The sequence below is a fragment of the Schistocerca nitens genome, chromosome 3 (genome assembly GCF_023898315.1).
Source record: "Schistocerca nitens isolate TAMUIC-IGC-003100 chromosome 3, iqSchNite1.1, whole genome shotgun sequence".
NCBI classification, from domain to species: domain Eukaryota; kingdom Metazoa; phylum Arthropoda; class Insecta; order Orthoptera; family Acrididae; genus Schistocerca; species Schistocerca nitens.
The window spans coordinates 470999902-471014828 of NC_064616.1; the positions used below are offsets into that span (position 1 = coordinate 470999902).

The 14927-nt window shown below is 38.2% G+C and overlaps 1 protein-coding gene across 1 annotated transcript in view; it reads left to right on the forward strand.

Moving 5' to 3' along the window:
- The first annotated feature begins 3008 nt into the window (after positions 1-3008).
- LOC126248399 (zinc finger protein 875-like) overlaps positions 3009-14927 on the forward strand; it is a 47284-nt gene continuing 35365 nt past the window's right edge. The window contains exons 1-2 of the mRNA XM_049949345.1: positions 3009-3591; positions 3948-4088. Coding sequence (XP_049805302.1) covers positions 3472-3591; positions 3948-4088 — 261 coding nt within the window. The 5' untranslated portion in view covers positions 3009-3471. The remainder of the gene's footprint in view (positions 3592-3947; positions 4089-14927) is intronic.

Genomic DNA, 14927 nt, shown 5'->3' on the forward strand with positions numbered 1-14927 from the left:
AACCACGCGACTGCTACGATCGCAGGTTCGAATCCTGCATCGGGCATGGATGTGTGTGATGCTCTTAGGTTAGTTAGGTTTAAATAGTTCTAAGTTCTAGGGGACAGATGACCTCAGATGTTAAGTCCCATAGTGCTCAGAGCCATTTGAACCTGGCTGTTGTCAGTTTTCGTCATCGGAGCCGCTACTTCTCAGTCAAGTTCCTTCTCAATTGACCTCACAAGGGCTGAGTGCTCCCCGCTTGCCAAGTGCGCTCGGTAGACCCGAACTGTCACTCATCCGAGTGCTAGACAAGCGCTTAACTTCGGTGATGTGACGGGTACCGCTGTTTTAACAGTGCGGCAAGGCCGTTGGCCGACAAATCGGAGGTATCAATAGCAAGTAGATGCGGTGTGGCATTACGTGTGGAGTGGAAGTCACGCTTGTTCTGGTGTATAAAGTCTTCAAACAACTTATAGGAATACAGCCAGGTGATGTCTTCGACAACCGCCGATATTTCGGCAGTTGTTTGAACAATGCATATGACGCTTGCGGTTGGCCTTATTGAATAAGACTGGCCCGTAAAAGGCAAATGACAAGAGTTCGAGCCTCTGCGTGACGTGTGACTTCAATTAATTCCAAATAATTCTATAGTGATTTCATATCATTCACCTCTGCAACAATTCAGTTGTCAGGAAACTGAGTAACGACATTTAGGTTTAAAAATTGCCTTTGTTGCATATGCTCCAAAATTCTCTCCTTCTTCCCTCACAGTTTGTTCGCGTACTGTTCCTTCTATTAGCCGGCCGAAGTGGCCGTGCGGTTAAAGGCGCTGCAGTCTGGAACCGCAAGACCGCTACGGTCGCAGGTTCGAATCCTGCCTCGGGCATGGATGTTTGTGATGTCCTTAGGTTAGTTAGGTTTAACTAGTTCTAAGTTCTAGGGGACTAATGACCTCAGCAGTTGAGTCCCATAGTGCTCAGAGCCATTTGAACCATTTTTTGTTCCTTCTATTACACTTTTAATTCGTAATTCGTAGTTTACACACTCTCGCTGTCACGACATTGACGATTTTGTAACAATCATACGACTTATAACTACAAACAGTGCCATTTTTGGGATCTATAGCCCCTGATGCGAGAAATTTTGTGATAACTACCCCGCAAAAATAGCATTTTATAGCAAGTAAAGGTTAAAACCTACACCGCATCATTCATAATTTGTTAGTTAAGTGTGTAAAACACTATACAATTTATTGAATTAATTAGATCAAAAATGAAAAAAATTAACATCAGCACCTCTGTAAACAACTGCAGTAAAAAAAGAGATAGCACATTCCGCGCAGTATACCAGTTTTAAAAATAATGTGTTGTAAGTATAAGCAAAAATCTTTATTGGGTAAATGCAAAATAACAAAACGAACGTAACAAGGAAGCAAAATGTAGTCATATTTAAGTAAAATACAGTACTTTTCCAAAAAATGTGTGTTAAAAATGACAATTTTATTGTTTGGTTTGCGCCTACATTTCATACAAATGATGTTACCTTTAACTTTAAGCTGCCAGAATTTCGTTAACCATTCTTTTAAAAGTTTTAGCGATATCCCACTAGCAGTGCCACGCGTTTATATACAGGGTGTTACAAGAAGGTACGGCCAAACTTTCAGGAAACATTCCTCACACACAAAGAAAGAAAATATGTTATGTGGACATGTGTCTGGAAACGCTTACTTTCCGTGTTAGAGCTCATTTTATTACTTCGCTTCAAATCACATTAATCGTGGAATGGAAGCACACAGCAACAGAACGTACCAGCGTGACTTCAAACACTTTGTAACAGGAAATGTTCAAAATGTCCTCCGTTAGCGAGGATACATGCATCCAACCTCCGTCCCATGGAATCCCTGATGCGCTGATGCAGCCCTGGAGAATGGCGTATTGTATCACAGCCGTCCACAATACGACCACGAAGAGTCTCTACATTTGGTACAGGGGTTGCGTAGACAAGAGCTTTCAAATGCCCCCATAAATGAAAGTCAAGAGGGTTGAGGTCAGGAGAGCGTGGAGGCCATGGAATTGGCCCGCCTCTACCAATACATCGGTCACCGAATCTGTTGTTTAGAAGCGTGCGAACACTTCGACTGAAATGTGCAGGAGCTCCATTGTTCATGAACCACATGTTGTGTCGTACTTGTAAAGGCACATGTTCTAGCAGCACAGGTAGAGTATCCCGTATGAAATCATGATAACGTGCTCCATTGAGCGTAGGTGGACGAAACTGAAATATCTTTAAGATGGAAATTAAGCGTTTCCGGACACATGTCCACATAACATCTTTTTTTCATTTGTGTGTGAGGAATGTTTCCTGAAAGTTTGGCCGTACCTTTTTGTAACACCCTGTAGAGTGCCACTGGGAATCTGACGTGATGCTTTGAGTGGTGACTGCTGCTTGCCCCTCCAAAAGTTCAGCCGAATAATCCCATACCAAATAATTACGCCGATGTCTTTTATGATTCATGAAGGTCCGTATCACAGAATTAAAACGATGTCTTTTTTGTTTTAAATTTTTGTTGTGCGGGCTTCTAGGCTGCAGCCTAACACCGCCTGCGGGTAAATGCGGTCCAGGCAACAGCTGTTCTGTGGCAGGTGGACAGCCTCAGGAACAAAACAAGCGGCTTGTGTTACCCCCCGTTGTATTTCTGCAGATTTTTATTGCATTTGCTGCATGCTGTTTGACCTATTCATTTTGAAATTGTCTCTTTTTTTGTGAAATTTTGGTACTAATTATAGTTGCTTTCCACAACAATACACACCTTTCTTTTTTCACGGTATGCCAATTAATTTTGTTATTACTTTATTATGTTATGCTAGAGAATTTTATTGAAGTTCCAATCAGCTCGTCGCATTGGCGCAGGAGAATATCGATACTCTGAAATAGAGGGATATATCTTGATAAAGGTAAATAGACTCCATGATGTTGGCTCTACTGGTGCTGAAGCTTTTTGACTCACTTGTTTGAGACGAGTCGTGTTTCTCGGCGGTGCCGCAATGCTATGTAGAGGGGACTTGAAGTGTTGGTGTTTCAGCGGGTGGTTCGGATAGGATGTGTTTGTTGCAGAGACTACGAAGTGTTTCTCGCTAAAATGTAAATAATCGTGAATGATTAATGCTGTAATCACCAAAAATTGCCCTCATTTAAGATGGAATTGAGCGGTACGCCGTCGATTACCAAGGCCTTATGTTTCATTTGATTTGGCCTCAACCCGTTTGTCTTTAGATCCACCGTTTGTTTAGTTATGAAGCAAATAGTTTTATCATTAGTATACGCTAAATTATTTAGTTAACGTGAGTGTGCTGTCGGTGATAAAGTGTTAGCTGTCTCGCAACCTGAAACTAAGATTATCACTTTCACCTAATGTTATTATTGCTGAGAGACCTAAAGCCATAGAAAAAGTGAAGTCTTCTAACACTGGGTATACCATAACTGAACATAATGGAGAAAATCTGTCGGCTGTGCATGAGCAGAGCAGATGATTTGATTTCCATCTTCGAAACCACTGACGAATTTGACCGTACCGTTGCAAATAAAATATCAGCCTGTGTTGCCATAGAGGTCAGTATTAGACAGTTCGTTTGTTTATATTTTTTTAATCAATAATGTTTCTCGTAAATGTTTTCATAAGGGTTACAAGAGATAGCCGAATGTCCTCAACTAGCATGCCTGTGTTGTTTAATGTAAGGATTGTTTCCAAAGTATATTAGGTCTTTGCTGGCAGAATGATATCCATATTGTCAAAAGTAGTTGTTTTAGTGATGCTATACCGTTGGAAGAACCAATGTTTAAGACCTGTAGGTGTGCATATAGCTGAGTAACTTGTCATTTGTAATAATTAGTTTTTCCTTTGATAATTATTTAATGTATTAATTAGTTGTAAACATTTGTTGACTAAATATCATTACAACTTGTAGGCTGTGGAAGGTGATGGATTGCCATCTGAAATTTGTAAGGAATGTGCCTCGCTCTTGGATGTTATGTATAACTTCAAGGAAAAATGTCGGGCATCAGACTGGACACTTCGAAAGCTGAAAGCCAGAGTGACACATCATCGTGTATGTAAAACTGAATTTTTTGTTGTAGAAGTTATTCAAACCCTGTAGCATAATGGTTGCACCATGAAGTATGTTGTACAGAGTTATCACTTTTATAATTTTGTAAAACACTTTGTTTCATTAGCTCTTACAGATGCTTTTTATCACTGCAGTTATTCTTTTCATAGGAAGCTATATGCGGTCTCCATCTTTTGTTTAGATGTTATGCTATATGTATATAGGCCTACAGAATTACCATGCCAACAATGAATTGCTTATTGGTATTTTTAACGTGTAAAATCTCTGGCACATGTAATTTACTTTTACATAAATTGGTCTCTAGTCACCCCTAGCCATTTAAAGTGTGTTGTACCGTTATCTGTGCACTTTTATTTAGAGCAATGTTTGGGAATGCATATAACAAAATTGTTAGCATAGTGTGCATTGAGTATCTTGGGGCAGACATGTTCACTTTTGGTGAACTGTAGCCATCAACATTAACTTAGCAGTTGTTTAATTTATTTTTTATTGCCGCTTGGGGAGAGGTGAGACTTGATCCATTTTTTACATTTTATTTTTTAAAATGGCAGGTATAAACTTAAAAAAAAGTTAAATTTGTAATAAATATTCATTTTTAATTACTTCTGCCCCTCGTTTTAATTCAGTCCTTTGCCATTTAGTATCATAAAAATTTAAAAACTGAAGTTTTTGCAGAATGGATCAAGTCTCGCAATGTTGGGACATGGCATCCCTTTATTGAGAGACATGATTTGCCACTTTATTGTAATAAATAAAAGAAGTAATTCAGTATTCAAAGCAATTTTATTTTGTCAGTAAGATGTAAAAGATGGAACGGAGGCTCACTAACAAAAGTAATAAACATAAGAATTTTAGAAACAAATTTATCCATGGTCTTTAGAGGCATTGATTGAAGTGCAGTGTGTAGTGTACAAAACATGTTAAGAGATCTCCAAAAAGTCATGGAGTTAGTGATCTGATATATATAAGATGAAGTACATTCATACAAAGAAAAAGTATACTTCATGCGGTGATCAATAATGGTTGCCTGTGTTTGAAATATTTAAAATGACAAAATTATATATGAACATACTAATTATTGAATATTAATCCCTTTAATTTGCCACTGTTAAAAGTGAAACTGGCAGCTCTGTCATTCTTTAAAGAAAATACTGTTGATAAGAATCACTCATAGAATTTGGTTTCATTCAGTGTCGCACACATCTTCAGCTTCTGACCACTTGAACCGTTAGCCCTCTATCTGTCTCGCACATTTTGCGGTGAAATTCTCTTCATCAGGAACATTGATAATCTCTTGCACACAGTGTTTTTTTAAGGTAGCAATTATCCACTTTCCAGTGCCTGGTTCATCATTCAAAATTTCAGCAGAATCCCTACTACTCAAACTCCCGAAGTCCTTATCAGACACATGAAAACAGTTCTTCACTTTCAGAAGTTTGTACTTTAGGCATATTCTTTTGTTTCTTGTTTTATAAATTCAGTCTCGTACATCTTCCCACAAGTTTGTCTTTGTGCATTTCTTGCTCTGAGTGCTTCCTGGTCTTTGTGCATGTCTTGCTCTGAGTGCTTCCTCAAGTTTATATTGTACTGGACTGTTTGTTAGGATTGCTGTGGACACTTGTTTCCTTCCTTGTCTAGTTGTAGTGCGAGCTGCTGCCTTGTGGTGTCGGCTTTTTCAAAGGACCTGTATGCAGTAAGGCTAGGTCTAATTCTGTAAGATGAAGATGTTGATACTGAAACACTCTTCTGGAGGTTCACTGGCTTCCACAGATTCTAAGTGGTCTGTTGTGTATGCAGACAAAAATTCGTCATCTGTAAATACATCAGAGTTAAAGGACAATATGCCTGAAACCCGAAAACCACTCAACAACCAAAATAAGTCAGTTCAGTGAAAAATCTTAGTTTCCTTCTTACTAGATAGCAACAACAGTTAAACTCACAGCTTCAAACTACAACACTGAAAAATGTAGGGAAAGAAACAATAGCCTAATGACAACAGCAGACATTTTTAATGCCCTTAAATGGCCAAAGTAATGGGAGGAACAAGTCTCCCTACTGATAAGTCCCATACGTATTTCAAGGTTACACCCTTGTTATTAGGTGCCCCTGTAGTAAATTATATTTCATGCACTTCTATTAGACATATAGGCTTTTTCTCCATGTTTTCTTTATTTCCTCCGACCACTAGTTGATTCAGAGAAATTTAATATGGATCCAATTGGAATTACATGTTTGTTGTGTAAATTATGGTAAAAAATTTAATGCTATAAACAGGTTGACTCTACTGCCTTTATTATCAGGGGAAGTCTCTCAAGATGTGTGTTGAATAGATGATCATGGTCATACATAAGGGATTTGATAGCAGATTTCATTTTTGAAGTATTCAGGTATTTGTCATGACCATTTTAAAATTTCGTCTTACAGTATCTTGCCTACTGTATGATGTTGAAATGTAACACAAATTATTTGAGACACACATCGGTGTCAGTAATTTATTTGTCTAACACCACTTTATAATGACAGAGGATGTGTTGGATTAATAGAAGAAAAACAGGAATCGTATGTAGGGTGTCCCATGAGGAATGGTTAGTGCTCAGTGATATGACAGCAATGATCATGCAAAGCAAAAAAAGTCTAGTAAACATGGGCTCTAAAATGCATACCTTAACAGCTGTGAGCACAGAGTCATCATCGTTACTATGAAACCTCTCTCTTCATCTGAACAAGTGCGCATAGCTTTTAAGGTGTGTATTTTACATCACATGTTTACTAGACGTTTTTGCTTCAGATGATTGTTTGTGTCATTCCCCTGAATATGGGTCATTCCTCCTTGCATACCCAGTACACAGAAATTTGTGTAATGAGGAGAGGAGAGGACAGGACAGGTGGTCAACCAACCTAAGCATGCTTGATGTGATTTAGGTGAACCTAAATCAGAATGGCTGGTAGAGCATGAGCCTCTATCATCTCAAATTTGAGGCCTATGTATTAACAAATGCACTGTCCCAGTCACTTTACATAACAGATTACATACGTGTTTGGAATAGAAGCATAAAGAAAAAATTATGCACTGTTAATTTAGTCCTATTGCACTTGACACTGCACACAGCCCTGCTCACTTGGAGTTAACATTAGGACCATGAGCACACAACTGTGCCTCTTATCACCTTCCCTTCTGCCTGCCTGTAAAATGAATCTTTATCCCCGTTACGACAAATGAGAATTTAAACTCAGGAAAGTGATGAGACATTGTGTGCCATCAATGACCTTATTCCAGTTTGGATTCTGGAGATATGTAGGCAGTACTGACCCTAAGACTTACCTTAGAGGACAGATCAAAGAAAGGCAAGTGTGTCTTTATGGTATTTGAAGCCTTGGACACGGCTTTGGACATTATTGACTGAAATACTCTCTTCGAAATTCTTAAGGCAGCATGGATAAAATACAGGAAGCAACAGGTATAAAATACAGGGAGCAACAGGTTATATATAGCTTGTACACAAACAAGACAGAAGTTAGAAGAGTTGAGGGGCATGACTAGGAAAGCAGTGTTTGAGAAGGGAGAAACAGGATTGTAGCTTCTCTCTGATGTTATTCAATCTGTACATAAAGCACACAGTAAAAGAAACCAAAGAAAAATGTGGAGAATGAATTGAAGACCAGGGAGATGAAATAAAAAGCTTCGAAATTAGCCATTGAACTTGTAATTCTGTCAGAGACAGCAAACGACTTGGAGGAACAGTTGAATGGAATTGACAGTGTCTTAGGAGGAGGATATGAGATAAACACCCAGAAAACCAGAACATGTGTAATGGAAACACTGACGATGGCTGTATTAGAGAAGATATAAAATGTAGACTGCCACTGGAAAGAAAAGCATACCTGAAGAATGGAAATTTGTTAACATCAACTGTAAGTTTTAGTGCTTGGGAAGTATTTCCCAAAGATAGAGAGTAGGCTTGTACAGGAGTGAAACATAGACATAAGCAGTTCAAACAAAAAGAAAATAAAAACTTTTGAAATGTGATGGTATAGAAGAATGCTGAAGATTAGATGATATGCTCACATAACTAATTAGGAAGTACTAACTTGAATTGGGGAGAAAAGAAATTTGTGGCATAACTTCACTAAAAGAGGAAATAGAATGATTGATATACATTCTGAGATGTAAAGTGATCATAAAGTTAAATACCGGGATATATATTGTGAAAGGAAAATGCTGGTTTTGGTCCCCATTCATGTCCATTCAGACCAAGTGCTCTGCCTCCAATTACACTGTTCATATGAAACTGCGATCTTCCATAGTTCTTTTCAAATTTCTGATATTTTCAAGTGTGAAGGAGGATCTTTCATCTTCAGTACTTTTATTTTATTTATTTATTTTTTTTTTTTTTTTTCATCCACCAGGTCCAGAAGAATTTGGCGGTAGTCACAAGTCAGTTTCTCACCTGCTTGCAGGATAATCAATAAAAAAAAGTAGCCTACTTTTTAACTATAAAGAACACTGGTCATAACCGCAGCTGCAGATGAAATAGCTTCAGCCATAGTAACAAATCAACACGCAACTAGTATATTCTTTTTAAAACGACCCAGGGGTTGCACAGAAATTCTTTTTACATTTGCTTTTGGTCAGCATTCAATAAATTTGCGCTGTTTTCGTGTATCATATGTATATGAAGTTGTGGAATGCCCTGTATGTAAATCGTAGAGAGAAGCATTGGCATGTTTTAATTCAGTTGAGTGTGAACAATGCATAGGTTCCAAGTGTGTATAAATGAAAGAGAATTGTAGTTTAGTTACAACCAAATGAGGTGGTGGGTTTGCTAAGATTGCCTCAAATTCAGGAGGATGGATTCTCATTTGACCATCCTGATGTAGGTTTTCTGAGGTTTTCCTTCAGGAAAATTCTAGGATGAATCCTTCAATTAGGCCATAGCCTACCATCTCTCCTGTCCACATTACTTTGTTTTATCCATTTGACTCTCTCTCTCTCTCTCTCTCTCTCTCTCTCTCTCTCTCTCTCTCTTGAAAGAGTTGAGATCTAATGTCTTTTACCACCATCTGCTCACCTCTGTAGTACATGCGAAGACCAGAACTTCGGATTTTGAGTAAGAAAGTACAAGCACCTAATTAAATACAAAATGCGATGCAAGTTAGGAAAGCGTTCAATCCTGACTTTTGATTAACGTTGCTTAGATCTTAAAGTGCCCATAAGTCTTGTATTGTTGGACTTCGTTACTGAAATTTGCATTTTTACACCGACTGTGTATCTTCTGGAAACAAAATGTGATTTTAGCGTTTCCTAAGTACCAGAAGTAATATCCTGTAACTTACATATGAAGGGTCCAGGATAAGAATGAGCTAAGTCCAGGTTTAAAAAAAAATTACAGAACTTACAGTTCTATAAGATTGACATTTATTTTGCAAAATTGGAAACCTTAAGTAATATTCTGTAAATATATAACAATATTATTGCCTATTCATTCAAACTTTCATTGCTACTTGTGTAGAAGTGGAGTAAGAGTACCTTATTCAATGAGATATGTGGCTGAGTCCTTGAATTGAAGGTAGTGTAAGCATTGTTGTTTCCTTTATCACCTGAAACAAGAATCAAACTATATTTAAAAAGTAGTACAAGATTGTCTATTGTGAGAGCTTTAAAACACTTGGAAGACTGTCAGAATATTCTTGTGCTTCTAACTGACATTATTCCCCTCCCCCTTCAAAACCTTCGGTTACTCTTATGTCTCACAAGCGATAGATAGTATGTCTTAAAATGTGAACTAGAACATTTTAGAATGTGGTACTCTACCATAGTAAAAGTTAGGTAAGGTTTGGAGATAATATCACAATCTTACTGGTATAAGAAAACTTGGGCAAATCAAAACTGTAATGTGTTGGATTCTTCAGCTGGATGAGCTGATTTCTAAGCAGCAGTCTCCCGTGATCCATAACAAGTTTTCCTGAATCTTACAAGCCTTGGGTAAGTTCTGTCTATGAAGATACACCTCTACTTGTAGAAGAGCTTGAAGAATGCTGCCATTAAGAAAAAAAAAAGTTTCAGACGTAACTTCAATAACATTAAATGGAGAAAGCTTTGACCAAGCTGTTGTGAACATATCTATCCAATCTTTGGGAACTTCTTCGTAAGCTTTCTGGTTTTGTAAGTCCCATGTTTTTATCCCATTCCAAATAAGAATGTCCTCTTATTGGGATGTTACTTTTAGTGTGTCAAATTTTCTCTCTATTGTAACCAAATTCTGCAAAAATTGGATAAATATGTAGTTCTTACTTATATTGAGATTTTTCTCAGCCATGTCAATTGCAACAAAATGTATGATTCATAACTACCTTTTTTATCAACACATTCAGGATAAAGGAAAACATACTCTCTGCATTTGATAACCAGTGGATGTTGAAAGCATACATAGGTAGTTGCCATGTAGTGTAAGCAGAACTAGTTGTAGGCAGAGGCAGATTATGGCCGAAATGCATATATATGGCCTTATTTTCTGTGCTCTATCAGCTTTGTTTTCTCCCTCATTTCATAAAACATGTTAGCTTGCAAGTTGTGAAAAATCATTTAAAGTTTTTCAATTCTCCTGTTCAGTCTCAATACCTCTTATTTCTGCTCACTCAGTGCAGTTTTGTTTTTGCATTTCCAGCCATTATACTGTGTCTGTATATGTGTAATACGTACTACACTTACGTGTGGTGGTACTCAAGGGAAATATCAAAATTCCTGTTAGGTGTGTGTCTGTACAGGGTGTTTAGAAATTCCCATTACAAACTTCAAGGAGTTGTAGACGGGAGTGCCCTCAAACTGCATACTTGTAAGTGGCATTGTTAAATCTTCAAGCATGTTGTCAGTTTTCTCCCATTTCATGAGACATTAATCTTTTTGTTTACCTCGGATAAGAGACCATACTTCTTCCCCCCTTAGTTGGTGACCTTCCATACTTCCATTACAGGCACCTTCTATATCAGTGTTTCCACAAAACCGCAGCTATGTTAGTGCACTATATACTGACCTGCGCACCTAGCTTAATGTGCCAAGAATGACCGTAATTACAAACATATTTGACAACTGTTTGTCTGGGCTGCAACCTATATCATTATTTATTTTAAAGACCAGCACTTTATGGACTAAACCTTTTTCCCCCGTTTGATATGGCCTGAGCTCTTCGTCTCCCTGTTCAGCTTCTTTTCGAAGCTCATGTACTGTATAATAGCTATCTCTCTCCCTCCCTCCCTCTCTCTCACTCTCCCTCCCTCCCTCCTCACTATAAGTAGGGAATATCAGATCTGTTGAATACTTGCATATATACCAGTGAAAACTTAAAAATGGACTTTGCTCTTTCTTTTCCTGGACCCTTCGTATTTCATTTAGTTCTGTGGAAGGGCTGATTCTGAACATTGCCCATCCTTCCTGCACCCATTTCAAAATTGTAATGTATGTGTTGTTGTGGTCTTCAGTCCAAAGACTGGTTTGATGCAGCTCTCCATCCTACTCTATCTTGTGCAAGTCTCTTCATCTCCAAGTAGCTACTGCAACATACATCCTTCTGAATCTGCTTAGTATATTCATCACTGGGTCTCAGTTTAGGATTTTTACCCTCCACACTCCCCACCCTGGTTGCTAAATTGGTGATCCCTTGATGCCTCAGAATGTGTCCTACCAACCGATCCCTTCTTCTGGTCAGGTCGTGCCATAAATTTCTCTTCTCCCTAATTCTATTCAGTACCACCTCATTAGTTACATGATCTACCCATCTAATCTATAGCATTCTTCTGTAGCACCACATTTTACAAGCTTCTATTGTCTTCTTGTCTAGACTGTTTATCGTCCTTGTTTCAGTTCCATACATGGCAACACTCCATGCAAATACTTTCAGAAAGGACTTCCTAACACTTAAATCTATACTCGATATTAGCAAATTTCTCTTCTTCAGAAACGCTTGTCTGAAATGCTTTTCTTGCCATTGCCAGTTTGCATTTTATATCCTTACCGTATTTACTCGAATCTAAGCCGCACTTTTTTTCCGGTTTTTGTAATCCAAAAAACCGCCTGCGGCTTAGAATCGAGTGCAAAGCAAGCTGAAGTTCTGAAAAATGTTGATAGGTGCCGCCACAACTAACTTCTGCCGTCGAATATATGTAGCACTGCACAAGCATGCTTTGTGGGCACAAAGATAAATACTGCCGCCAAAACCTCTGCATCGGTAAATAAATTTAAAAAAAAGGTAGAAGATGAGCTTTTTTTTTTCTCCGCCCCGAGTTTCGACCACTGCATTTTCATACATTATCCAACGAAGTAAATACAAATTCCGTATTGTTCATCTTCGAATGTAGCAGAATTTCAATGTACTACGAAAATCCGACTGGCAAGACTGTTAGGGATGTTTGTCAATATGGCCAACTCTACGTTCCGAGTTTTTTCCTACCTGTGAGAAGAGATGGTTGCTAATAGGAACCTGATGAAATGTGAATCACATGCAGTATTCTCTTCACCATAAGAATAATACGAATATAAACATTTTGCCATGTATTCTTTCGTGTTTGTTGCTATCTCATTTAAATCCTGTCTGCGTAATAAACTACGAAACTAGAGTGAGACAACAGCAAACGCGGAAGAATATACGTATCGTGTCATGTTTATATTCGTATTATTCTTATGCCTACTAGTGATACAGTCAGAAATGAAGCACGGCAACTGACTAGATTTTAAATGTAAGATGACTAATTTCTGTGCAGAATTTGATGTACTAAAGAAGCGGCCGCAAAGATTTTCAAACGGAGGAAAATTTTCGCAAAACTATCGTTCAGAACATGTTCTATCATACGCATGTTCTATCATACGCATTTGGTTCTTGTTGATCATTATCAAAGAAAGCAGCAGTGTAAGCAACAACAAATAGCAGTCTCTTGCCATTGTTTCACTAATGAGACGATTCCTCTCTCTCTCTCTCTCTACGATTCCTCTCTCTCTCTCTCTCTTTTTTTTTTTTTTTTTTTTTTTTTTTTTTTTTTTTTTTTTTTTTTAAATAAAAGCGGCGGTAGCGCGCAGAAAAGCAAGTCATGCCGCGAGCGGCGACATGCCGTAAACACGCACTATCAAAATGCGACAAACAATGCATTACACAGTACAGTAATGCATTTTCAGCTTAGAGTGACGTAAACACCTATAACAAAGAAAACGGCACTTATCAGATCAAAGAGAAATAAGCAATCGATTCAAACCAGACGAAGCACGTGAAAAAGGAAGGGTACCCATATAAATACGGACGGAGCGCCTGACGCATAGCAATGGCTACCTGGTAAAGCTTAACTGCTAAGCTTACGACTAGAACCAAACTACTGTAGCTGTATCGTCTTTCATTCGACCTAAATTGTGTCTCATATTACAATGGACCAACTTCGTTTCGATTTGGAGGTGCGGCCTAAAACTTATCTCTCCCCTTGAATTTCGAGTCTCAAATTTCAGGTGCGGCTTAGATTCGGGAAATTTTTTTTCCCTTTATTTCGAGTCTCATTTTTCAGGTGCGGCTTAGATTCGAGTAAATACGGTACTTTGACTATCATCAGATATTTTGCTTCCCCAATAGCAAAACTCGTTTACTACTTTGTGTCATTTCCTAATCTAAATCCCTCAGCCTCACCTGATTTAATTATACTACATTCCATTTTCCTTATTTTGCTTTTGTTGGTGTTCATCTTATATTGTCCTTTGATGACACTGTCCATTCCATTCAGCTTATCTTCTAAGTCCTTTACTGTCTCTGACAGAATTGCAATGTCATCGGCAAACCTCAAAGTTTTTATTTCTCCTCCCCGGACTTTAATTCCTACTCCAAATTTTTCTTCTGTTTCCCTTACTGCTTGCTCAGTGTACAGATTGAATAATATTGAGGATAGGCTACAACCCTGTCTCACTCCCTTCCCAACCACAGCTTCCCTTTCATGCCCTCAACTCTTGTAACTGCCATCTGGTTTCTGTACAAATTGTAAATAGCCTTTAACTCCCTGTGTTTTACTCCTGCCACCTTTAGAATTTGAAAGAGAATATTCCAGTCAACATTATCAAATGTCTACTCTAAGTCTACAAATGCTATAAACATAGATTTGTCTTTCTGTAACTTACCTTTTATGATAAGTTGTAGGATCATATTGCCACGTTTGCTCCTACGTGTCTCCAGAATCTGATCTGATCTTCCCCGAAGTCAGCGTCTACAAGTTTCTCCATTCTTCTGTAAAGGATTCGTGTTAGTATTTTGCAGCCGTGACTTATTAATCTGATAGTTTGGTAATTTATACAACTGTCAGCACCTGATTTCCTTGGAATTGGAATTATTATATTCCTCTTAAAGTCTGAGAGTATTTTGCCTGTTTCATACAACTTGCTCACAAGATGGAAGAGTTTTGTCATGGCTAACCCTCCTCAGGCTATCAGTAGTTCTAATGGAATGTTGTCTGCTCCCAGGGCCTTGTTTTGACGTAAGTCTTTCAGTGCTTTGTCAAATTCTTCATGCAGTATTGTATCTCCCTTCTCATCTTCATCTACGTCCTCTTCCATTTCCAAAATATTACCCTGAAGTACATCTTGTATAGACACACTATATACTCCTTTCATCTTTCTGCTTTCCCTTGTTTGTTTAGGACTTGTTTTCCATCTGAACTCTTGATATTCATAGAGGTGGTTCTCTTTGCTCCAAAGGTCTTTCCAATTCTCCTAGAGGCAGCATCTGTCTTACCCCTAGTTATATATGCTTCTACATCCTTAAATTTGTCCTCTAGCCATCCCTTCCTAGTCATTTTGCACTT